The 27404-nt window shown below is 38.8% G+C and overlaps 1 protein-coding gene across 6 annotated transcripts in view; it reads left to right on the top strand.

The window, feature by feature from the left end:
* kmt2e (lysine (K)-specific methyltransferase 2E) overlaps positions 1 to 26332 on the top strand; it is an 84210-nt gene extending 57878 nt beyond the window's left edge. For 5 of the 6 annotated variants that reach the window (XM_048553954.2, XM_048553953.2, XM_048553952.2 and 2 more), the window contains 12 exons: positions 3785 to 3946; positions 8402 to 8773; positions 9220 to 9465; positions 9857 to 10010; positions 11173 to 11426; positions 13745 to 13801; positions 17943 to 18506; positions 18716 to 19023; positions 20578 to 20666; positions 21730 to 21873; positions 23300 to 23400; positions 23593 to 26332. In XM_048553954.2, the coding sequence (XP_048409911.1) occupies positions 3785 to 3946; positions 8402 to 8773; positions 9220 to 9465; positions 9857 to 10010; positions 11173 to 11426; positions 13745 to 13801; positions 17943 to 18506; positions 18716 to 19023; positions 20578 to 20666; positions 21730 to 21873; positions 23300 to 23400; positions 23593 to 25410 (4269 nt within the window). In that variant the 3' untranslated portion in view covers positions 25411 to 26332. The remainder of the gene's footprint in view (positions 1 to 3784; positions 3947 to 8401; positions 8774 to 9219; positions 9466 to 9856; positions 10011 to 11172; positions 11427 to 13744; positions 13802 to 17942; positions 18507 to 18715; positions 19024 to 20577; positions 20667 to 21729; positions 21874 to 23299; positions 23401 to 23592) is intronic. The other variant, XM_048553956.2, reaches the window with a different exon arrangement.
* Positions 26333 to 27404: the final 1072 nt, after the last annotated feature.

Here is a 27404-nt window from a genome sequence, read left to right as displayed (position 1 = left end):
ATAGTATAAACCAGGAAATAATGAGGGCTTGTGAGAAGGGCAGAGCGGTATATATGGGCAATTTGAACATGCGTATTGACTGGATTAATCAATTTGGCAAGGGGTAGCCTCAAAGAAAGGAATTGTTTCTTAGAACAATGTGTAATGGTGCCAACCAGAGAACTGGCTGCTTTAGGTTTGGTATCAGTGTCTGTTTCAGGTAGGGCAAGTCATGCTTGACAATCTTGCTGGAGTTCTTCAAGGATGTAACCAGCAAGATGAATAATAGGGATCTGGTGGATGTGGTATACCTGGACTTGCAGACGGCATTAAAGACTGATCAAGAAGGCTAGATCGCAGGGGGTTGAGCATAGAGTATTGGCTTGGATAGACAATTCGCTGACTGAAAGAAGGCCAAATTTGAGAGAAATGGATCTTTCTCTGCATGGTGAACTGTAACTAATGAGGTGCCACAGGGTTCAGTTTTTGGACCTAAACTATTTTACAATCTATGTAAATGACCTGCAAGCAGAGACAGTGTGTCACATAGCTAAATTCGCAGTCACTGCTCAAGTAGGTGGGAAAGCAGGCTGTCATGAGACAGAGCTCTACAGATGGATATTGATAGCTAGGAAAGTGGGCCAGAGTCAGGCAGATGGAGTTTAATGTGGCCAAGTCTGAGGTTGTCCATTTTGGCCAGAAAAATAAAAGAACAAATTATTATTTCAATGGGACACTAATTCAGTGTGTGCAAGTGTCTTTGTGCATGACTCGCAGACGGTGGGTTTGCAGGTGTAGCATATAATAAAAAGATAAATTGAATCTTGACATGCATTTATTGCAAAAGACCTGGATTATAAAAGTTAAGAAGTGTTGTTACAATTTATATAAGGCATTGCTGATACCACGCCTGGAGTTTTGGTCTCCTTACTTGAGGAAGGATGTGGTAGCATTCGAGACAGTTCAGAGGAGATTGACCAGATTGACTGGGAATGAAAGGGAGGAATGATTGAATAGCTTGGGCCTGTACTCATTGAGGTTGAGAAGAATAAGAGGGGATCTGTTGATGTATATAAAATGCTAAAGGGGATTGATATGGGTCGACTCTGAATAAATGTTCCCCTTTGGGACAGTCTGTAACAAGAGATCATAGATATAGAGTGAGTGGAGGTATGTTCAAAACTGAGATGAGGAGAAACTATTCCTCTTGACAGTTGTGAATCTGTGGAATTCACTGCTCCAGAGTGCGGTGGAGGTAGAAGCAATTCACAGATTCAAGAAAGAAATAGATATGTTTCTGGTGAAAAGTGGGATAAAGGGCAATGCAGGACTGACAGGAAAGTGGATTTGAGACCAGGATAAGATCAGCCATGATCATATTAAATGGTGGAATAGACTTGAAGGGCTGAATTGCTTCATCCCACTCCTAACTCCTATATTTCTATGTTCTAAGAAGCATACTTTATCTGGAGAGTAAAGGGAGTTGATGTCAAATCCCAGTTATTTGTTAAGTAAGAAGACGGAAGATAGAAACAAATTGGGTGTTAGTTTCACCTGAAGATGATGTGAGTTCCTAATGTCCCTGCTGTTGGCCAGGAGACCTTGTTCAAATCCAACCTGCTCCAGAGATTTGCCATAACATCACTGGATAAGTTGATTGAAATATTTCTATGCTGAGTTTAGTGTTGCAGAGCTGAAATATTTTTAATTCCAGAGATAGCCCAACTTATATTGTTATTTCTATTTGGATAAAGCTAATCCTGCAGCACCACAATGCACTGAAAGCCACTGTAATAAGCAAGAAGCTGGATGCAAGACACATGTTTTATAACCAAAACAGGCTGGTAGTTGGGAGTTAAAAGCTGATGACCAGTTCCTATGTTTTATACTGATCAGTACAGCCCAATAGATGTTGATTAGAGAGAATAACTGGCTGTGATTATGTAATATCCCATTATGTCATACACGTCCGTTATCCCTGTTCTCAGATTTGCTGTTCTTTATATATTCAGCTAAACTGACCATATGGTAAGATTGTGTAAATTTTCCCCACTTTTTTTAGCCATCGTTGTCAGTACCATTATGATATACAAGTATTGTACAAGAGTGTGCTTCAACTCAGGTTATGGACAGTTAGTGAACAGTATTAAAAATGCAAGGGCTTGGAATTTTAGCAAAAAACATGTACAAGTGATGACGTTCTTAAAGTATCACTTAATTGGTCATTGAACACACTTGGATGGTAGAGTACAGATTGTTTGCTTTTGTTGTATATAGGTAAAGATATGCTTGTACTAATCAAAGTTATTTTTACTTTGTGCACTGTGACGCCCTTTAGGCTGGGACCGTAGAGAATTTTATAGGTATCCGTGTTACAGTTCATGTGTCACTTTAATACCATTAACATGGAATAAAAATCATGTGGTTTTGTGCATGAGAAAGTAAACTTGCTGTAAAAGACTTCCATGATGCATTGAGAACTGCTAGAAACCATGTTTAAGTTTAAAGCTAATTCTTTTATAAATGTAGACTTTTTTAATGTGTTGAAATATCCTGCAAAAATACCACGTATGTTTGTTCTTACCTGGGCAGCGTGGACTAAAATATGCAAGATATATTTTGAACATGCAATAAATGTATTTGTCACCGTTTTTACAACAGTGAAAACACTGGCATCCATGTGATCCACCGTGGATAGGTGGGACAGTTTTTACATGACTTGTATCCTGCAGGAATGTCATTAACATTCTTGAATTAGGGACCAGCTATGCCGTTGGAATCCTGATTTAAATTTGCTGCTGTGCAAATTTCTTGGAGGTCAGGGAAGTTGGTATTGAGAGGGAGGTAGGGATTTTTTTTTTCCTCATACTCCCTCTCAGCTAGAAGGAAGACTGTTCATCTTTATCCTTCAAAGAAACATCTGGCTGCTCTGAATGTGGCCCCGATGACTGACTGCTTCTTTCTCTAGTTATGACCTCTCCCTTCTAACGCTGACATCCAATCTCTCCTTCCATCACCAATGACCTCTCTTTCCAGCCAACCTCGACGGCCAGTACTGCCACACACCCAACCCAGATCTGATCTCTGAATTGCCGTTTTGCTCCCAATTGCTAGGTTGGGGCACTAAGAATACCTGGGCAGAGGCCCCCTGCTAATTTCCCCTCCTGACCATCAGGCAGACTGACAGTTTGGCTGACTGCTGGTTGGAAAATTGAAGCAAAATGTTTGTTAGAAGTCCTGTTATTGAGTCTGACAGAGCCTATGTGTAAAAAAAAAGAGATGCTGGAAATCAGAAATACAAACAAATTGCTGGAAAACCTAGCAAGTCTGGCAGTGTTGGTGCAGCTCTTTTTAGTCTGCTCTGCCTTTTGACTGCCTCTCCATAAAATACTGTGGCTATGTTGTGATCACCTATAAATGCTTGGAGCTGTAGGTTGTATGCATAAACAAAACAAAGCAATATGAAGAGCAAGGAAGAGCTGGTATTAAAGTAGTAAAGAATTCAACACGGCTAAGCATAAGCATAAAAGAACGATAGTAATCATTTTGCTTTGTGTTTGAGGGTAGATTTCCCTTTGTAACTTTAGGCCAATGTCACACAAAAAGACTAAAGTAACTGTTCACCAGCTACTGCAGATTATGCTTTATAAATTGTTTCTTAGGTTATAGTCTTAAATTATTTTTTACATAAATCTTAGATAAGAAATTGCAGGTACAAGTAGCATTTTAGAAAGTCAGCTGAGCTTGGTGTACTTCTATTGGAATACCTGATGTTCATGCAGTTTCACCAAATCTATTTTAACAGACCAGAGAAGAGCGAAAAATGGAAGCAATTATGCAAGCATTTGCAAAGATGGAGAAGAGGGAGAAAAGAAGAGAACAGGCTTTAGAACGGATCAGCACAGCAAAAGATATCAAAGTGGACAACAAAGAAAGCCAAGCAGTTACTGTCACAGATCCCACACAGGTATATATTATTATTATTATTATTTTTTTTTTTTTTTTCTCAAAGACTGGAATGAACTTATTGAGGAAGGCCCTTCTTCTGGTTTTGTTTATTCATTTGTGGGATATTAGAGTTGCTGACTAGGTCAGCAGTTATTGCCCATCCGTAATTACCTGCAGAAGATGGTGGTGAACTGCCGCCTTGAATTAGCGATGCCCATGTAGTGTAGGGACATCCACAGTGCTATATGAGGAGAGTTGCAGGATTTTAGCACAATGACAGTGAAAGAGTGCCAGACAGGAAATCAGAATGATGTGCCCCTTGAGGGGGAGCTTGCAGTTGGTGGTGTTCCCACGAATGAAACTTAATTGACAGGATTCACACACCATGAAAGAAAAAATTAAAAATAGAATGCCTTTCACAACCTTTGATGCCCAGAAATGCTTTTGATAGCTACTAATGTCCATTTGAAGTTTTGCCAATGTTATAATGTAGGAACTGGGTGACTTTGGAGAGTAGTATTTCAGGCGGTTACAAAATTACTGGTGGTCACAAGAGCAGAGCAGCTGAGAAACATAGCAGCGTTTAAACTTGTTCAAGCAGTAATTTGCTAAGATCAGCAAGCTGAAAGAAAAAAAGTGAACTAAGTCAAGCAACTGAACCATGGGTACAACAAAGGGGTTAGAAGAAACTTCTAAGATTTTGAGACATGGTAAGCAATCAAAAGTAACAACTTCTTGAGAAGCAGGGAAAGGTTGATTGACGTATCTTATTAATCAATGTAATTTAGCAGCTTTAATAGTGGATTGTTATTAGGTTTACAAGCGGTTAGACATAGTTGAAACCAAGATTTGAGGGAACCATTTCCAGAAAGTAATGTTAACAAATGTCTGTGGATAACCCTTCCCTGTGACATTAGCAATTCATGTGTTCTCAAGCAGCTGAGACTCATAACTGGGAACTTCACAATAACCTGTTATCTTTGAGTCACCTTCAGACTCTGCAGAGCCAATTTTTTCGAGTCTCCAAGTAGACATTACAAAAATCATACACTATACCACCAAATTATAAGAAAAGTTCTCTGTCCTCCCTGTGTTTGCAGTTTTGAGACGTGTCCCATTAACAGTGGACAACATAAGAGTAGGCCACAGATTTTCTGGTAAACTAGGTTTAAATGGTCTGTTCACATTTGCACCCCAATGCCAAGGATTTCTTCCTAAATTATCTAGCCAAATACTCCATTTAGACTTGGAAACTAGACCTGGAAGCCCTGGCAGTTAAGAGATGCCTGCTGGAGAAAGGTTTCTTGGTCAATATTTTTCTGTTGTCTCAAAATTTAAATGACTAAACTGTCAGGATGGCCTTGTTGAAGTACTCAAGAGAAACAATTGGATATTTGCTTTAAAGTTAAAGGTAAATCATTTCAGTACTGAAAATGTATTTAGTATTTTGGACCGAAATAAAATTTCAACAGACAGTGAATATGATATTTTTTTTGAAAATTTACTCTGTAAGCTAAATATTTTGTGAAAGCCAAAACAACTTGTATATCAATAAATGTTATCAGTTGGCCAGCAGGTTCAGTAGATTAAGATTAAAAACAAAGTGCTATTGAAGGTTTCATTTTGGAGTGCGTCTCAAGATTTTCTCATAAACTACATTTAGGTTTTGGGTGTTCCTCTTTTATTTTCATCAACTATTAGGTGATGCAGGCATGTGCCAACATTACCATGTGTGTTTATGTTGATATATATGGTTTTGTTAAAAGAAGTTTGTGTGTTCCTGCCTGGAATTTTGTGAGAAAGTAGCCAGGAGGATTAATGAGAATTATGCTTTGAATGTTATCTGCATGGATTACAGAAAGACATTTGACGTGGTCCTGTGTGGCAGACTGAGACAAAGTTGAAGCCCATGGGATACAGAAGAAAGTAGGTTGGATCCATACTGAGCTCATTGACAGGGAGTAAGCATAATGGTTGATTTTTTTTGCGAGATTGTGGCAGATTCCATTGGTATTGCACAAGGTTCAGTTTTGAGTCCCTTGCTCTTTGCGGTATTAGGAACGATTTAACTTTAATTATGGGAGGCATGATTAGGAGATTTTCAGAGGACAAACAAATTAACTAGGTAGTCAGTATGGAAGAAGATGGCTGTCAACAGCAGGAGCATTCCGGTGGCTTAGTGAGTTGCCTGAAAAGTAACAACTTGAATTCAGTCTGGAGAAAGCGAGATTTTGCATTCACGGAGGACACATTAGCATGGGAATGCACAATAAATAGGAGGGTATTGAGTGGTTTGAAGAAGGGAGAGACCTCGGAGTACATGTCTGCCTGAAGGTTGGAGGTTGGGTAGATAAAATGGTAAAGGAGATATCTGGGATGCTTTTCTTCCTTAGGCAAGATACTGAATACAAGAGCAGGGATGTAATGTTGGAATTGTTAGGACACTGGTTAAGTCATAGCTGGGGTTTTGTCTATAATTCTGGGTTCTCGATGCCTCTGAGACATGATTGTTCTAAAGAGAGTACAAAGGAGATTTACAAGAATATTGCCAGGGCTTGAAAATTGCAGGTATGAGCAAAGATTAGATAGGCAAGGGTTATTTTCCTCCGAACAGGGGAGAGTAAGGGGTGAGTTAATTGAGGTGTGTGAATAATAAAGAACTTCAGTTGAGTGGACAGGGTAGACTTATTTCCCTGAATAGAGATGGTAATTACCAGAGGGCATAGATTTAATGTGATCGATAGAAGGATCATGCCGGATATGAAAACTTTTTTTTCCTGGTGAGTGCTGGGTGTTTAGAATTCGCTTCTCAGTTTGGAAACCCTTAACTCACTTAAAACGAACCTGAAGTGCTGTGACCTGCCAGGCTACAGGACTAGGTCCTGGTATGTGATGATGTGAAATAACATTCCTGGAGACATTGCTTAGGAAAAATGTCTAGAATGGGAAACTTATTTCTTCAGCCAGCACAGTGAACTGAAAATCTGCGCTGTAACTTTTCTATGATTCTGTCTGTAGTTCAAATCTCTCAAAAGAAAATTTAGAAGAGCTCAACCATGTCTTTAAAACCATCATTGCTTTGGTAAGAAGAACAAGATAGGGAAGGAGTACCAAAGGGAGGGTATATAAATTATGAGAATAATTCATATAATTTATATAAAATATAAATTATTCTTTTAAACATAAGAACAACATACAAGGCAAGCATTAATTTTAGGATACCATAGTATTAAAATTGAAAGGATATGATGAGCTTAAGTTAGCAAAAGTAAAACTGACACATAACAATAAGCAAAAAAAAATCACTATAAATCCAGCATCTGCAGTACCCATTATCTCTGATCACAATTTTAACCTCACTGTGAAGCCTCTGCCAGACCTGAAGTTGTCACCCTCCGGACCAACCTCGGGGGATCTCTCTCCCACTGCAACTCTCTTCTATCCATCTTCGGTCTGCCTCCCCCTCTCTCCTTATTTATTTCAGAACCCTCTCCCATCCCCCTTTTCTGATGAAGGGTCTAGGCCTGAAACTTCAGCTTTTGTGTGCCAAAGATGCTGCTTGGCCTGCTGTGTTCATACAGCTCCACACTTTGAAATTGCGGATTCTCCAGCATCTGCAGTTCCCATTATCCCTCATCACTATAAGCATGCTCCCCACAGACTGAGGAGGTACAGCTAGATGGTTACATATATGCATGTAACTCAGTCACTGCCTTTCAAGTAACTTAGAGCATGTGACATGCTTTGATTTGTGATAACACAAATATAAACTTCATGAAAGAAAGCCATTCAAATTTGATTATCCAATCGGCAATTTCATTACAATAGGAATGTTTATACAATACAATATTCCATCGTTTAAAGATTTAAAACTGCTGTCGTTCCCTTGCAGCCAAACTGGCTCTTCTTTACTGCTCCAATTTTCTTCAGCCCCTTTTCTGCCCCTTTCTTACCCTCCCTTTAGTACTCCCTCCCTGTCTTATCTGCCATGGTTTTTCCATATCTCTCTCTCTCTCTCTCTCTCTCTCTCTCTCTCTCTCTCTCTCTCTCTCTCTCTCTCTCACATGCATCATTTTAGTCACTGTCTCTTTATCCCCCTGTATTTTTCTTTAAGTAGCTGAATTAAATGAAAATCACCCTTTGTTCTGCTGTTTCTATTGAAATCTTTAATTACCACTCATCAAGGGGATTCATTTTTGTCACCATTCTTGATCAAGATCACAAATACTCCACACCAATACCAGCTTGCACTTTTAACATGTTAGGATTCAAATGGGTTTTACTCCAAAGTGTAGGAACAGTCTAGAATGATGTGTCCCAGCTGGGTCTAGCCCAGCATCATTTCTAGTAATTCTTAGAAAAAGCTACATGCTTGCATTGATTCTTTGCCTTTAATGTTGAATTTCATCAAACTTTGCTCCCTCAACAGGTGTATAAAATTTTGATTATTACATCATGTGCGTATTTCTTCTAGGACTCGGTCAAGGAAGAAGTTTTAAGCAAACCTAATCCTGCCAGGGTAAACAGAGCAAAACAGAGGAAAAGCTTTTCTCGCAGTAGAACTCACATAGGACAGCAACGTCGAAGGCACAGAACTGTCAGTACATGCTCAGATGTTCCTCCATCTTCTCCAGAAGTTGATATTTCCAGTAACCAACAGAATGAAGTTGAAAGTTCTTTTCCTGAAACAACACCCAGACCATGTGAAACTAACATGGAGGAAGAGGCAGTTGAAGTAGAACCATCAACAACAGCAGAAACCGCCACAGTAACAACAGACGAAGCAGCAGGAACACCGTCACCAACTAGTAACAAAACAACAACAAAGTACCCCAAGACAAAAAAGGTATGTATGTATGTAATTGATATATCTGTTTACCTTATTAACATTTCTGTGCCTTAGAAAACATTCACCCAGAGAATCGTAGAAAGTTTATGGCACAGCAAAGGGCCACTTAGCTCATTGTATCTGTGCTAGAATTATCAAAATATGTTTAGAGTCTTCAGCACTGATAATACAACCTCATAGTTCATGCCTCACATTAATAAAATAATATACCAATATTTCATTTTAATCTTATTCCTATTTAATAAACACTTATTTCCTACATTTCAATTTCCAATTTCAAAAATAACATTTTAGCACCTATCTGGTTTTTAAACTAAGTCTCATTCCTGCGTGACCCGACTCAGAAAATAAGATGGAAAGAAAATACAAAGACTATTTTAAATATTAAATTACTGTTGGTTTTCTAGCAGCATTAATCATCATAAAATTTTGTTTTTTTTCAGCACTTGGTCAGTGAATGGTTGAATGAGAAGGCTGTTAAACCAACAGACAACCCTTTAGATAGACCTCTGCGGATAACAACTGACCCTGAGGTTTTAGCTACGCAGTTGAATTCATTGCCTGGCCTTACACACAGTCCCCATATTTATACAACTCCTAAGCACTATATTCGCTTTTGCTCCCCATTCTTGTCAGAAAGAAGAAGACGGAAAGAACCTTTAGAACCAAAAGTTGGATCCTGTAAAAAGGTAATATAATTTTGTCTCTTTTCCATGGTTATGTAAATTTATTTTGTTGTGGAGACTTTATGAATTAACTTGCTGTTGTTCATAACCCACAAATGATTTTTGTTTAACAAATGTGGAATTATTAAAGTTTCCTGGAAGTTTTAAATAGATGTGAACTCCACTGTCGAGACCCACGTATCTAAAGCAAGTGAATTTTCACCCTAAATAAAGTTTGCTTTGTCCCCAGGATTTTACAAAAGCAATTTCTTTAATCTATGCAAAGTTTTTCATTTACCCAAATGTTAGTGCAAACAATGAGAAACTGAGAACTTTAGTTTTAAACTTTTGTTTTTGTCTTGTCTTCTGTCATTATATTGAGTGGCATTTCATTTCTATATTTTGCTTTGTGAAGCGTTGGTTAAAGCAGGCCTTGGAGGATGAAACTTCTTCAACAGTTGCTGATGCCTTTGACTCCACGTCTTATGATGGCTCTCTAAGCCCAGCAATGAGTGGAGAAACAAACAGCCCAGGCACAACTGTACTTGGTGGGAATTGCTGTTTTACAGGTATTGAACTGCACTAATATTGTAATATGCTAAAACATTAGAATTGTAACAAACTGATGATTTATTTAAATCAGAATTGTAATGGATTCCATTTTTTTTTCATTTGCATATCTTCGATATGTATGACATTGTTTGATATCCTGCTTTTTCTTCCACCTTTCATATCTATTTGGAATAGATCCAGGGTAGCTTGCTTTTATAGATCTTGGGTTGCCTTCCTATAATATCCCATCAAGGGGCGTATTTAGTTTCTGGTGATGCTAAAATTAGATTTTTAATCTTTGGGTTAGTAGCATCTTGATGCTGTTAAATTTCTTGAGTTCAGTATGATAGTTGTTTTGAATCAGTTCAGTCCAACAGTGAGCAAGCCACTGTCAGTTGATTTATACAAATGCAAAGAACTGTAAGTTGTTGAAAATTTGAAATAGAAACAGAAAGTACTGGATATGTTCATCATCATGCAGCAACTGTGGGGATAAAAAATGTTAACATTGCAGTTCAATAACTGTCAGATGAGAGAAAAATTAAAGATGTAGAGATTTTTAAGTCAGTACAAAGGCAGAAAAACAGGGAGTGGAGAAAAGAGCAAAGAACAGGTGAGATTAAGTAAGAGATGATGGATGAAGGCAAAAAGAGATGGTAATTGGGCAAGAAACTAAAAGCCTTGCCTCCTAGAGGAGTGTAAATGGAATAAATGCATTGTCACCAACGGGGCAAGACGTTCCTTCAGGCAGCTAAAATTGTTGAACTATGTGTAATCCAGAAGGCTGTAAAATGAAATGGCACTTTCCACCTTAAGGTTTATTGGAACAGAGAGCGAGACTGAAGTCAAAAGTATGAGAATGGAGTGGAGAATTAAAATGACAGGCAGTTGAAATCTTCAGGTCATGCCTCTGGGCTAGTGGATATGTTCTGCCAAACAGCCACTCTGTATCCAGTTTGTCTCACCAAACTAAAGGAGACTGCATCTTAATCAATTGCTTCCATCTGGAAAGTGTGTTTGGAAGGAGGTATTGCATCTCCTGCCCTGGGTCTTATACAAAATATGTTAAGTTTGATTTTTTTTTCTTCTTCATTTATGAATTAATTGATTATTTGGATCTTCACTTGACTTTAATCCCAAAAATGGCTTTCTGTTCTTGTCTTCTGTCCTGTTTTACAGAATTAATTACCCCTTTAAAGAAGAGGAGATTGCGCCACCTAACAGATTCTGGGTTACTTGAACCCTCCACTCCAAACCCATCCCCACAGACGACTCCCCCATTTGGTGATATCACAGCCTCAGATCCTTCTATGTGCAGTACTCCAACAAAAGGAAAAATGGAGGATGAATCCTGTAGAAATGGCTACAAACCTGTTTATTCACCTGTGACACCTGTAACACCCAACCTTCAAGGAAATTCCCTGCAATTTGAGGTGAGTTCATACTTAATAGCAAAGTGATGTTGCTGAAACATTTATGGGAAGCATTACATTATAATTGAATCAGCTCTATTTTGCTTTAAGATAATATTATGCCTAGTACAATAAAATAACTTCCATAATCAACCATTTTTACATTAGAGACATAAAACATCAAATTAGTGGATTGTCTTCTGAAGTGCAAATTAAATAACAGCTCATTTAGTTCTTGCTAAATATATGCCCAGAGATGTTTTCTTGAAGCATTGGTGATTTTTTGGATAGTTATTGCATTATAGATTATAATTTCAATTAATTAGATGGCCAGTGTGTGATTCATAATAATGGCAACAGTATAAGTTTGATTCCTGTTTCAGCTGAGGTTGACTTGAGACCTGTCTCCTAGCTCTGTCCCTGGAAGTGGAAGGTAGCAACCAACCACCATTGACGAAAACTGTCAAGGTAGCGACCAAGGGTAAAGCATTAGTAGTCCTAAGACCTGCCTTTGGGAGGCAGAGTTCAAGACAGTTTGGTGAACTGAATGTATTATAATTTTTGAATTTCACTTGAATAATACAACTTTTTAAATAGGAAAGATAATAAACAAGCCGTTTAAGACCTTATTTTGACATCAAAGTATTTGCTTCATGAAGCTGCATGAGTGTATAAAGCTTTATGTAGGGGGAAATGAAGCACAGACTGGGTGACAGTGTCGCAGAACATCTGCGTTCTATCCTCCAAAAAAGACTCTGAGGCTTCCAGTTGCTTGCCACTTCAACACACCACTGTGTTCTCTGGTTAACATCTCTGTATTAGGCTTGCTACAGGGCTCCAGCAAAGCTGAGCACAGGCTGGAAGAATAGCATCTCATTTTCCACTTGGGAATGTTGCAGCCTTCTGAACTTGATATTGAGTTCCACAGTTTTAGGGTTTGAGCACCTTCTTCCCTTGCTTTTTCCCCATCCCCCAACAAACTAGACCTTGTCATTTACACAGGCTGTTAACACACCCTTCCCATTGTCAGCTACTAATTGTCCCCATTTAGCAGCTTTTCATTCCAACTGACCTTTAAGTGCTCCTTTGTTTGACCTACTGTTTTTCTGTCTCTTTGAGCTGTATCTCTGCCTATCGTTTACTCTCTTCAACCCCCGCCCCCCCCCAACCCCGGCCCTCATCTTCTGTATAAAAACCATCCTTTTCCCAGCCACCATCACTTCTGAAGAAGGCTCATTGGACCTGAAACATTAACTCTGGTTTCTCTCTACATTCTGCCAAGCCTGGTGGATTTTCCATCAATTTCTGTTTGCCTTATAAAGTGTTGTGCTTTCTGGGGATGTGTGTTATCAGTTTCAGATCAATATCTGGATTGTTTTAATTAAAGTTTGGTGCCTTCAGATCTCTGAAACCTTCATTTTTATCCGGTTGAACTTGTAAAAATGCATTCTGATTATTTGTGCTGTGCAATTGGAAGCCCTCTCCAGATTGTATACATGTATTGTGCAAGCAGTGCTTTACAGTTCTTGATGACTATCCATATACACGTCTACCTTCTGAGATGTAACATGATTATATAGTAGCTGCCTGGCTCTCTCCTTTTTATGCCTGCATTATTTTGGATGTGCTTAGGGTTCATGGTAAGTTAATGTGCTCATTGAGCTTGCAATATTATTAAGCAATGAAATAGCCAGAAATACTGCCTAATGGTCGGTCTTGATGAAAATTGCATGTTTGGGCACCATGACGCATGAAAAAATGACAACTGGCAAAATACCCAAAAAATTGTTGTTCCAAATCTTTTGTTTACCTGGTCACCTTGGCTTGTTTCTCTTGCCTGATTTGAAATCAGCAAGGACTTTGTACCTAGGCCTTTCGTGGTGAACATTAGCAAACAACCATTTCTTCTAGATGTAAATCTAAGGTATAAATCCTGATTTTGAGAACTGTATCATCATTCCTTCACTGCAGTTGGGTCAAAATTCTGGAGTTCCTTTTTTTAACAGCACAATGGCATATCTATGCCCCAAGGACTGCAAAGGCTCAAGAACACCACTCACAACACTCATCACCTCAAAGCGCTTTACAACCAATGAGGTGCTTTTGAAGTGTCATCACTGTTGTATTGTAAGAAAGGTAAAAGTCAGTTTGTGCACAGCAAGTTCCTATAATGTGAGATAGCATAAAAAGAATTTGTTTTTGGATGAGTTTACAAGTTATTCAATAGATATCATTTGGTTTTACTGAAATGCAATGACATGAACAAATTAGTGCTGGTTCTGAGATATCCATTATTTATATTTTTACCTTTTCGTTTCCTTCCTTTGACCTGTACAAAGAACATTTCATCGCCTGAAAGTTCACCAGACGTTCAGCGAAGAAGATACGTTCATGAGGTACAGAATTGTTAATTATTTTGTACATACTGTAAGTGTCTGTAATGCCATATTCAGTAAATGTATTCTTTTACTCACTGTCACTTTTCTAAAGTTGGCATCCAACCATTCAGACCAGAAGTGAGATTGTAAAGCCTGGGATGTTTGGCAATTGTAGGTATATACTCATAGCCATTCAGTTCATCGTGTAACCCACTTATCTTTACTTTCTAATTTTACAGAGTGTTTTGCTGTGCTAAAAGCATTAACATTTTTGATTAATAGTTCTTGGGTGCTGATTGTCTCCCAGTAACTTGACTAAGTAGCTATTTTCACCAGTTAAGGAGAGACATGCATTTGTGTATTACATCTCAAAGTACTTTACTGGCAATGAATTGTTTTAAATGCAGTGACTGGACCTTGTAGTAATTAAGATATCTATTTTGAGCCCATAAGTTTCCATCCAAAGCAATGACCTATTCATCTGTTTTATTCTCATTGGTGGAAGAAATAATGTCCAGAAATCTGAAGAGGCACCTCCTAGCTCTGTAGGATCTCTCACGCCTAATTCAGTCATCAATGTAGACAGATGAGCTCTTATCTTCTGATGCCATTTTTTAAAATTCATGCATCGTCTTCTATTCAGTAATGACTGCCACTAACTAAAGAAAGCTAATGGCACTGTATAAATTATAATTATGTGGAGCATTGCAACTTCATTTACTGTTATTCTTACAGAACTTTAACCAATGCAGTTGGAACTTTAGTAGACTTCCAAACCCCCAACCCTCCCACCTTCCAAGAAAGATCCAAAGTCCGAGATTATTTGTAACACCGTCACATCCACTTGTGTAAGTGTAGTAACTAGCCATGGATGTCCCTATAGTTTATTTTGAAAATAATTTGCTTTGGTTTATCATCCATTATGAACAAACAAGCTAGTTGCTGTCTGAACCAGATACATTAGAAGACACTTCCTTTAAGAATTTTCATCAAGGAGAGAGCCATTTAAATGCACATCCCAACTTGTTTATAAGTCCTTGTTCTAGTTTACATTCACGTGGTCTCCAGTTGTCCTTGCCTCTAAAATTCCATAATGGAGAAATGTCAAATTTACTTTTTAAACATGAGTTTTAATTGGATGATATACAACAAATGAAAGTTCTGTCTAAATTCCAAACTGATTTATTTACTTTTCTTGTGTGGCAGTAATTAATCTGGTTTTTATCTGCCATTTATTTTTTGTAGTCAAATTTTATGTTGATACTGCCATTTTCATTTTCTTCTTTTGGATCACAGCCAGATGTAAAGTTTGTTTAAGTAATGATTTTTAATTTTTTGCTGGTTCTTCCCAATATCAGACATGTACCAGGTTGCTAATGTAGTTTTCTCACGTCAAATTCTTCTTTAAGTGTGACTGTTAAATGTTTTATAAGTTTGCGTAACTGCTTTTAGAGGCAAAACATTGAACCAGCAGCATCTGAGAAAGAGTCCTCATTGTGGGAGGATTCAGGAGAAACAGAATGTATGACCTGCTCTGCAAGTAGCCATGTTTTTAAGCAGCAGCTCATAGATGTGTACTTCCACAAAAATAACATGATTAACCATTCACATAACCTTAGCAAACTATATGAGAGGGATAGGTGGCACTAAATTGGAGGGGAACCAATACCCTCGCAGGGAGGTTCATTAGTGCTGTTCAGGAGGGTTTAAATAAGAGTGGCAGGGGGCTGGGAACCAGAGCAGCTGGTCAGCAAGTGGAAGGATTGAGGGGGAAAGAAGATGTTTGGACCAGTAAATCAGACAGGAAGCACAGGCTGAGACAGGTAAATCAACACAGTGGGATTGATGGGCTGAAGTGCGTTTATTTCAGTACAAGGAGTGTTAAAGGTAGGATGGATGAGCTTAGAACCTGAATCAGTACGTGGGACTGTGATGTGACTATTACAGAGACTTGGTTGAGAGAGGGGCAGGTCTGGCTGCTCAACATTTCAGGGTGGTGTTGTTTTAGTCAAGCCAGAGAGGAAAGTAAAAGAGCTGGATGAGTTGCATTATTAATCTGGGAGAGTGTTAATACTGCACTCAGAGGACATACTGGAGGGCTTGTTCACTGAGGCAATATGGGTAGAGCTCAAAAATAAGGTGGGTGTAATCACTCTGAGAGGATTATACTATAATCCTCCAACTGCCACCAAGACATTGAGGAACAAATATGTAGGCCAATTACAGAAAGATGCAATAAAAACAGTTGTCATGATGGGTGACTTTAATTTCCCCAATATTTAGTTAAGTGCATCTAAGGGGCTTTCTTGAAACAGTATGTGGATAGTCCAACGACAGGAGGGGTCATACTCGACCTTCTACTGGCTAATGAGCCTGTCCATATGACTGACCTCTCAGTGGGAGACCATTTTGGAAACAGTGATCACAACTCCTTAAATTTTAAGATAGCTGTGAATAAGGATAAGTCAGGACCTTGTGGCAAATTACTAAATTGGGGGAGGGCAAATTACATTAGTATTAGACAGGAGCTAGGGAGTGTTATTTGGGGAGCTATTATCAGGCAAATCCACATTTGACATGGGAATTGTTTAAAGAGAGTTCAGAACCGGCATGTTACAGTAACGAAGAAGGACAAGGATGCAAGGTAAGGGATGCTTGGATAACAAGGGAGGTTATGAATTTAGTCAGAAGGAAAAAAGAAGCACATGTAAGGTTTAGGAAGCTAAAATCAGACAGGACCCATGAGGGATGTAAAGAAAGTAGGAAAGAACTCAGGCGGGGAATTTGGAGAGCAAGAACGGGCCAGGAAATGACCTTGATAAGTAGGGTTAAAGGGAATCCTGAGGCATTCTATGCATACACTAAAAACCAGAGGATAACTAGGGACAAGGTAGGACCACTCAAATATAAAGGAGGGAACTTGTGCACGGAGGAGAGGATCCGAGTGAAATCCTAAATGTGTACTTTGCATTAGTATTCACCCGGGAAAAGGATATGAAGGATAGTGTGATTTTTTTTGTTGGAACATGCAAAAATGCTAGGGCATTTTGAGATCAAGAAGAAAGTGGTGTTGGATCTCTTGAGAGCATTAAGGTGGATAAGTCCCTAAGGCCCGATGGTATCTACCCCAGGTTATTCAGGAAGGCAAGGGTGGAGATTGCTGGGGCCTTGACCAAGATCTTTGTATCCTCATTAGCCACTGGAGAAATCTCAGAAGACTGGCAAGTAACTAATGTTGTTCCTCAATTCAAGATGGGAAATAGGGATAATCCAGGAAACTACAGACCAGTGAACCTTACATCAGTGGTTGGGAAGCTATTGGAGAGAATTCTTAGGAATAAGATTTACGCACATTTTGGAGAAGTATGGCCTAATTAGGGATAGCCAACGTGGCTTTGTGCGGGACAGGTCATGTCGTACTAACTTGATTGAATTTTTCGAGGAGGTGACAAAGGTGATCAATTGAGGATAGAGCAATGGATGTTAACTACATGGATTTTGGTAAGGCTTTGGACAAGGGCCCTTACAGTAGGCTCATCCAGAAGACTAAGATGCATCAGATCCTCGGTGACTTGGCCATGTGGATTCAGAAATAGCTTGCCCATTGAAGACAGAGATTCTGGTGGAAACTTGCCTTTCAGGCTGGAGGCCTATGACTAGTGGTGTTCTACAGGAATCTGTGCTGGGTCCACCACTGTTATCATGGGAGTTGTGGATAGCATAGAAGGTTGTCAAAGAGTGCACTGGGATATAGATCACTTGCAGATATGGTTGGAGAAATGGCAGATGGAGTTTAATCCACATAAGTGTGAGGTCCGGAACTTAGGCAAGTTAATTGAATCTTTCTTTGAAATAGCATGAAATTAAATTTGCTGAAATTGTGTGAAATCACATGCACCATTTCAGTTCAGGAGCATTGTAACTTGCGGACAGAACAATATTTGTCGGGGAAAGAAAATTGCTTTACACAATTCTGATTAATCTTCAGTTTTGCTTTGTTCTGTCCTGCCTGAAATTCATTTTTCTGATTTAAATAATTATATTTTATCCTGGATTCGTGATATAGTTTTCTGATTGAGAAATCTGTTTTTAGAAGAGTGATTGAATTTGTTAGCACAGAATTAAATTATCAATATCTTAATTTTTTTTTTGCTTGCAGACATCCGACAGGATATCCTCCCTCTTAGCACTGAATTCTTTAAGGAGCTCCAGCCTAACAGAAATGGGACTGCATGATACAAAGACTATAGGAGACGTTAGCCCAAGGAGCAGGGCCGAAATCAGCCAGTGCATCAGTGGCATTGAATCTGTAGCAGAACTCCAGACAGGACATGAGGCATGTGAACAGCATGCGCGGCACAAAGATTTAGATTGCCCTATTCACCATGATCGGACTGATACAAACAGCCAATCAGAACCAATTTACAGTGGAATGGGCAATGTTTACTGCTCATGGATGAAAAGCCCAGAACGACCCAGCTTAAATTTCTCACCCTTGAATTCCAATCTTCGGGATCTGACACCTTCACATCAGTTGGAGGTAGGAGGTGGCTTCAGAACAAGCGAGTCAAAAATGGTTCAAGAGGACAACAGATTGTCATTTCCAGAAGGAGTTGGTTATTACTGCCCTGATGATGTCATGATCAGCTTTGGCAAGGGGATTAATGGGGACAGTATGACAGAGGGAAGCTGTATTCCACAAAATCCACCTCAAAAGAAGAAGGTAAGTGTCCAGAATCGAAATTAGCAGAATTACTTTCAGGCTGCTTAATACAATATACTCAGTATAAGACAAGCATGCAGATTTGTGGTAAGGTGTGCATATTTATGACAAAAATTGAAGGAAGAAACCTTATTTGTATTTTTGACATAGAGCAATTTTGATTAACTGATGTGAAGTGCACTTATAGGCTGATTTTTTTTTTAATGCAGGTATCTTTGTTGGAGTATCGTAAAAGGCAACGTGAAGCAAGACAAAGTGGTTCCAAATCAGAGAGCTTCTCTCCAGTTGCCACATCGCTATATAGTGTTGTTGGTGTGAGTGGGGCCAGTAACAATGACAATGGCAGTAGTAGCAGCAGTATAACTGCTAGTGGAGAGCAAGGAGGAAGCATCACTAGTCAGTCATCATGTTTGCTTGCTACGGTGGAGCCTGCTGGTCTAATTGAAAGTGGCAACAAATCTCCAGTCAAACAGACACCTTCAACAGAAAAAAAATTAGATGATGCGGATGTTCAGTGGTAAGTTCATAGGAGCAATAAAACCGTATATAAAGTACAACTATGTTCTTCACATAGAATGCTTTGAACTTGAAGCACAACCTTTTAAAAACAAAATAATTTTAAAATAATTTTTGGAATTTTTATTAACAAAATAATTTTAAAATAATTTTTGGAATTTTTATTTGCAAGTTTGAGTCCCATCAGTTGTAACTTCAAGTTCAACTTGAAATAGTTTCTTCCAGTTGTTTGTGGAAAAGAAAACTAATAATTACACAGTACCTTCCACAAGGCCCAAGAGCTTAACAAAACAGTTGCAGAAGGCAGAGGGAAATGATCTGACATTCTTGAGAACCTCAGAGTGCAAGTGAGGTTACAGATATAGGATGATAGGGTCAAGTAAGGCAATAGTGTCGGTTGGGGGGACCAGTGGAAGTATATGGGAGTGGTAGTTTAAATGAGGACTAGGACTTTTCAATGATTTTTTGAGGCAGGCAACCAAGACAGGTTGGCAAGCAAATATGTGATAGGTGAGTGAAATTTAACACTTTACAGAATGCACACTGAAAAGATTTGTGTGGATAATGCTTAAGATAAAGCTCCTGCTTGACTGGTAACCCATTCACTCTGTCCAACACAGGTACACCCTGGCTGCAGTGTGTACCATGCACAAGTTGCACTGCAGAAATGTGGCACTTCTCCTTTGATAGCATCTTCCAGATTCACAGCCTATCCATTAGGATAGTACATGGAAATGCCACCATCTACAAGTTCCCCTCCAATTTTCATATCACCCAGTTTGGGATTTTATCGCTATTCTTTTAATGTTGTTGGTGCAAAATGCTGAAATTTTCTCCTGACAGCCCTGTGAATGTAACAAAATCACAAGGTTGCAGCAGTTCAAGAATACAACTTGCCACTACCTCATCAAGGGAAATTAATGGGCAGTACATGTTGGTCTTAGGTGTTATGAGTAAATAAAACTAAAGGGGGCTGATGCAGGATGGCTGGTCAGTTTGTATTGAATAATAGTTTGATGTAGACAGCATTAGTGCATGATTATTCTTCCACATAACCACAGAGACAGTCTAGACATGAGATTGCATCCAAGGGGGAAGAATTAAATGGATCAATACCCTTAATTTTCAAACTGGTGTTAGTTTATAGGTGGCACAGTGGCTAAGGGTAGCACGGTGGCTCAGTAGTTAGCACTGCAGCCTCACAGTGCCAGGGACCTGTGTTCGATTCCAGCCTTGGGCAACTGTCTGTGTGGAGTTTGCATGTTCTCCCGTGTCTGCTTGGGTTTCCTCCAGAAGCTCCGGGTTCCTCCCACAGTCCAAAGATGGGCAGGCTAGGCAGATTGGCCATGCTAAATTGCCCATTGTATTCAGGGAAGTGTAGAGTTAAACAAAAATCCACCAGAGTATGGAAGGGAACACATCAAAGGAAATTGCAATTACTTTTCTTTGTTTGAAGTGTGAAATATTGTTGTATCAATCTTTTCCTTTGAAATGCTGTGTGATACGAACTCCTTGATACCTTCCTATGTTTTGTTTATATATTTTCTCTGTTAAGGACTGCTTCAACCTCGGTAGAGAAAGTAAGAGAAAGAAGCTATCAAAGAGCTTTACTTTTGAGTGATCATAGAAAAGAAAAAGAAGGTGGTAAGTATTATGTCTTTTTAATTTGTGCATAGAGTGTGTGTATGTGTAAAATACATATATATGTTGTATGTGTGTATGTCAAATAATATCTTCCAAAGGAAGTGATTTTACCCATCAAATAATAAACTATTAAAATAGAAATATGTATATTTCTGTTACACTGTTTCCCACTGCTAATTTGATAGTATAATTACAAATTTGTAATAGGTTAGTAGAATTATCAGTCAGCTGAGAAGAGACTAAATTTGAGGCCAATTATTGAACTGATTCGATGTCACAATTTGATTCTTCCATGCAATTTGCTTTTGGTTGTTCAGATTTTATATGCTTCCTATATAGTGTTAATGAGTAGAAAATGGCCCTTCCTATGTAGCCATAGTGTGCACAGTTCTTTACCTCAGTTGTGGAGCATTGAATGTTCCACAAAATGTTGGAGTCAGTTGAAAAAGAATGATGCATCGTGCACATTCTAGAGACTGCACAAAAGTACAGAAGCAAGGGTTTAGAGGTGTAACATCTTTCTCGTCACTGCCATTCCCCTGAAGCATGTGGCTGAGCTAGGCAGAAACAAATACAGCAAGTTGAAGGCGTATGACCTTCATGGGAGGATGAATAATTCAACAAATTTTTAAAATTGCCATGGAACTCTCTCAATGCTACCTTTGAAACTTCAAAGTCTGTAAAGTGTGTTATTACGTCACATGTTTTAGATACTTATGAGCAACTTCTAAAACTTGTTACAAAGCACTTGCAACATGTTAGTCGCATTAGCTCATCAGATTGATCAGGATTGGTGTTTTGAATGCACATATTATGTGCTTCCGATTATTGGTGCAATCCAAAATAAGTCATGTATATGGTCCATCTACATTAGTATCCATTGTGTCACTGTATTCTTGATTCCTTGTCTGTTTGGAGTGAAAGGACATTAAGATAAGTAATAGTCAATGATAGATTTGGTATGTACTTGAAAGAAATTTGAAAGGCATTTTTTTCTGCACGTTATTTATTAAAATCAAGTCTATCACTTCTAATGCTTTGTTATTGGGACTTCCATCTGTAGGAATGATTTCACCCACCCATAGCCCAACATCAACTCATTGGCCACAGTGTCATCTCCAAACTCCATCTTCATCCCACTGTTCAAAAACCATTCCACGCCTTCAGCTGAAGATCCCAGCTAACTCTCCTAGTGAACCTAACCTAGGTCAGTAGAGAAGACATCCCAGTAATCATTCCATCATTCTTTTTGTGATCTGTAACTGTTGTGAAACCATATTTTCTAATGTCATGCTGGAATGGAGTCCCTTATTTTTCCTCTATATTATCTGCACTAATCGTTGACTGTTGAAATGAGCACAAGTTGAGAAGTAAATTGGTTCCATACATGAAATGTAAAATTCCCTTTAAAAGTATGCACCTTTGTACCTATAAGTTAAAAAATGTATGTGTCAAAATGTACATAATCTGCAATAAAACATGTGCACCTTGTGCTTGTAATTTTTTTTCTTGTATTCAGAAATTTATATTACTACATTTGCTTCAATACAGCTGTTAGGTATGTGGATATTGTAGGACAAATGCTTAGTAGTTTATGGAATTCTGCTGGTATAAATTTAAAGGAATACTCCACAGTAAGGATGTATAACGGTCTTGTAAAGGCAAAGAACAGATATGGAATGAAACAGTTACTTGCCCTTTTAAGTTTGCTCATTCCACCAAGCTATGTACAAGTTAAACATCATGCATCTTCCCCAGTTATTGTCTTACCTCCTGAGGAGGTGTCTGAACACGAGAAGAAAACTGTGAAACCTCTGCCCATCTTCTAAAGGTAAATGATCAAAACATTTGGATATCTGTCTTAACTTTGCAGTCTCCAGAGATCATCTTGTGGCTTTATCTTGAATACTAATAGGAAAAATTATTAATATTCCTGAGGAGTATTGAAAATATATGACCAAGTCCTGAGGTATCACAAATCAAACTGTCTAGCTCGTTCAAGACTGAGAAATTTTGCAAAAGTCATTCTGATCCATGGAAGAGATCTGGCTCTACCTGAAATCATTAAAAACATTTCTTTAAGGAATATTCTGGTATTGTGTATTTTGATTGTAGAGTATTCCTTTAAAAGCACTGGTCAAAACATTTATTAGTTATCACTCTCAAAATGACCACATTTTACATTCAAAAGGGTATGTTGTAGTACTCAGAAATTCTATTTACTCAGATCATTTTGCCAGAATCTCATTTGTACATAGAAGTTACTGAAAATAAGTTGTGCAAAAAGCCCCAATCTTATAGATCTCAATGTTTAGTCAATGTTCAATTACATTTCAAAGGAATAAAAAATGTTCAAGTGCTAATTTGACCATATCTTTGTATATGTTAGTGTTAGTAAAATTTGGAACAAGATATTATGTACTTGGGTCATAAATATTTAATAAGTTACTGCACGTCGGAGAGAAAGAATATAGCATTTTATAGTGCTTTAGTGTTTAATGTATATTTATTCTGTTAATTCCGAGATGTTGAAGAGGAAATGGCTGGTTTTAAATTGTCAAAATTTAAGTGTACCATTTTTAAAGCTGCCTCTCTGTTCTAATGATACATTAATTTTCTTCCTGCTTCTGTAGAAATTTCAGATGCAGAAAATGCAGAACAAGTTTCTGAAAAGGAGTGCCCATCTCCAGTGAATTCACAAAAGCATAATGTAAGCCCATCAAAATTAAACAAGGTAATTTGCCATTGATTGCTTTAGAGCATTTTGCATTATACATACTGAAATTTAGTCTAGAATGTTTTTTTCCACAAGTTATTGTGTTACGACTTGGTATTGTTCACGAATAGTGAAAAACATGATGTAGTTTATTTTTTCTATGTTCAGCTTAAATAATTTGCTCAAGCTCACGCTTTTTTCTTTTAACAGCCAGCACAAATGCCTTCTCCACCATCTCCTGCTTTTTCATCCCAGTCCCAGGTAAAGTTGCAGGTGAAGTCTCAACCCTTGCTGCAGTCTCATCCTCCCCTATTAGAAAATACAAACAATACAACTGAGACTTCTAATCAAAGTCAAATTAAATCCGAGACACAGCAAAAATTGCATTTTCAGTTTGATTCCCAGCCAATATCAAAAACTAATGTTAATGGTCAGTCTGGAAATCCACATTATTTAAAACATCCGTGTCCATCACAGTCTCAGAGTTTAGTAAAACCATCAAATTGTCAACCAACTCAGCATCCATTGAATACTCAGTGTCCTGTGCTCCAACAACATGCTGAGCATCAGCTTAAATCTTCAGCTCCTCATACATCTGGACAGGCCAACTATCTTCCATCAAGTTCTCAACCACAGCCTCAAATGCACTTACATTCACCAAAGTCTCAGCCACACCAACTGGGATCACCGTATAGGACAATTCATTCACAGTCGCCTCAAGTAGGAACAGTGCAGGCAACATCACACAGAGGATCTTTTTTAACCCCTGTCACTGTGGGACAAGTGTACTTTCAGACAGCACAGCCTGGGAGTTTAGCACAACAGCAGCAGACGAGTGCAACTTTTTATCCTTCATCAACAGCACCATCAGGTCATCAACCTAGCTTGAATCAGTTCAGCCAGCAACATTCAAGCAGCAGTGTGCCCCCACCACCACCTCCACCACCACCCCCTCCACCACCACCACCTACCTATTATCAAAACCAGCAACCTTCTGGGAACTTTCAAAGTTTCAATCAGCCAAGAACAAACGTTCCCCAACAGGGAACATTCTCTCCTGTACCAAGTCCAACACAGAACTTGTCTGGAACGTGTTTGCTTCAACCTTCTCCTGGATCCATTATACACCAAGGCCCCCCAAAGTCTCCAAGTTCTGCATTATTGCACACTTCAGGGTCACTAACAGCTGCAACTGCCTCTGCACATCATGCATCTTCTACGGGGCAGTATCTGACACCTCCAAGTTCTGGCCTGCATCACTCTTCCTCAGCACCAGTAACGCAACCACCACCACCACCTCCAGTTTCTCAGTCACCCGGATCAGGACCGCACCTCGTGCCTCTTCCAGGCCCACATCATCCTCCAACTCAAGGACAGGGCCCACACCCACCACCATTGTCCCATGTAACTAGTCCAGTTCATCCAGTACCGCCAACCCAGGGGACGCTACTACATACTCAGACTTCAGGACATCATCCACCACCACCGCCACCACCTGGACCAGCACCTGTTCATCCTCCTCCACCTTCTGCAACAGGAAATCAATCTCTTTCAACCTCTGGAACTCCAACATCACATCAAAATGCACTTAGTTCAGCACATCCGCCACCGCCGCCACCACCGCCGCCGCCGCCACCGCCGCCGCCACCAGCTCCAGTTCTTGGGTCAGGACATCATCCAGCTCCTCAAGGATCACACCATCTTCCTTCAGGGGCCCATCAGCATCAGCCTTTGAGTCACCATCCCTCTCATCATGCTGCTCTGGGATCTCAGCTTCCACCTGCAGGATCAGGATCTCATCATTCACTGCCAAGACAAGGCTCTCACCACCCGTCTCAAGGAGCAAGTAGTATTGCATCACTCGCAAGCCCAGGATTCCATCCACCATCCCCCAAAGTGATCCCTCTTCCACTTACAGGTCAGGGACTTAAACAGATGCCGGCATTACCCCCACAAATTTCTGTTCCCAGACCACAATTACCACCATCTTTCCAGCAAAACAATTTTCACAGCTCAGGATGGCATTAAAATGGGGCTGTGCTGACCCATTTTGAACATTATTGTGTAAAATAAGATGTAAATATTTTATGTAATGTATCTTTTAAAGATACTACTTAAGACTTGTAAGTCAGACATTGTAATAAACTTATCACCAGTGCTCATCTTTACTTGTCTTTCACACAACTGTTTTTGATTCTTAAAAGAAACGTTTTAATCCTGTTGGAGCTGTATATATGTGTTTGTGAAGCCAGTGGGAAGAAAAACATTTTTCAAATTTTATTTTGTAAGTAGACATTCCAGCCATCCTAACTGACGTTGTAGTGCACAGGTTGGCTCAAAATTGTAATTTAGTAATTTTATTGTTGCATTTAAAAATGCATTTATTGAATGTTTTGTATAAATTTTTTAATTCAAGTATGTTAAACATAACTGCACTTCTAAGGAGTGTTGGCACTCATGCAATTTACCTTTACTCTTTCTGTTCAATTCCCTTTCTGTAGCAAACATTTTATTTTCCTTTGTATACTATAAACAATAGCAGAACAATGCAATATAGGTTTTGAAACAGTTGCGGTGTGAAACATAGTTCTTTTACTTGATTGGTTATATGTAGAAAAGTAATTTAATGTATAGATTATTTCTAATTTCTTCTGGCAGATGTTATGTAAATAATTGTGCATTTACTTTTTACATGCTTGTAAAACCTGCCAATGCTTCTCTCCCATTTTTGAATACTGTTGTACATTCAAGTCCCTTTGCAAATATGTGTATGTTCTCTGTGAGCTTAGTATAAGAATTTTAATTTTTTTTAAGATACAGTCACACTGCAGCACTGGTTGGGCATTTTAATCCATGTTAATAAATCACAGTAAATTGCATTTTTTTTTACAAATTATAAATATAGACTGTTAGGATTTTGTCTCGTAATACATATATTTTTTTTAAAGTATGCCTAAATGATGTACAGTGATTATTTTACAGGTGGCGGAGTAACAAAAAATACTTTCAAGTATAGATGAACCCAGCAACCTTAGGATGCTGCTGTAAGGTGCATAGTTAAAATAATTTTGTAGTTTCTGCAACATGCAATTCATATTTACTGGTTTGTTAAATTAGCTTGCAATCGACTCATTCATTTTTATTTGTACCCTTGATCTCATCACTTATTGCACAAAATACCCACAAATAATGGCTTTTATGAGTAGTGATAGAACACTGTCTCAGTGTCAAATCTCTATTCGACCTAATATCGTTATAGTTTTTTTTTGCAGCTCCTTGCTGGTAAATTACATCGATAAAGTGTATGTTGCCATCATTTTCATCCTTTTGTTTTCTCTTTCTCATTCTACATTTTGGCTTATATTATGCAATTTGTCTCAATATTGACTTACATCTGTTCATTTTTGCCTCTCTTCATCACCACATAGAATCCCTACACTGTGAAAACAGGTTACCCAGCCCAAGTCCACATCAACTCTCGCAACAACATCCCACACAGAACCCCGCCCCTGTACACTGTCCCTGTAATCCTGCATTTCCCATGACTAATTTCACATAACCTACATATCCCTGGACACTGTAGGCAATTTACCATGGCCACTCCATCTAACCTGCACATCTTTGGACTGTGGGAGGAAACTGGTGGAAACCCATGCAGACACAAGGAGAATGTGCACACTTTGAACAGACAGTCACCTGAAGTTAAAATTTAATCTGGGTCCTTGGCGTTATAAGGTAGCAGTGCTAACCACTGACCCACCCTGCTTCTCTTGATTTTCCTCACTGATTTGTAAAGTTTCAATCAGTAAATATTTCGGAACTCCTTCCGCAAAGGTTCTGTGAATCTACCTACACTAAGCCAACTGCAGTGATTCGAGAAGGCAGTTCGCCACTTTAAGATCAAGTAAGAAAGATGAGCAATAAATGCTGATCCAGAAATCAGCACTCACTTGACGTGAATTTTTTTTAAAAAGTCTGTGAATTGTTTCTGTATTTTTAGAGGCTTTTTGTGAATTCTTTCA

This window comes from Stegostoma tigrinum, chromosome 25, assembly GCF_030684315.1.
Source record: "Stegostoma tigrinum isolate sSteTig4 chromosome 25, sSteTig4.hap1, whole genome shotgun sequence".
NCBI lineage: Eukaryota > Metazoa > Chordata > Chondrichthyes > Orectolobiformes > Stegostomatidae > Stegostoma > Stegostoma tigrinum.
Note: the sequence above shows the minus strand (reverse complement) of the source record. Positions and strands in the feature narration are given on the sequence as shown.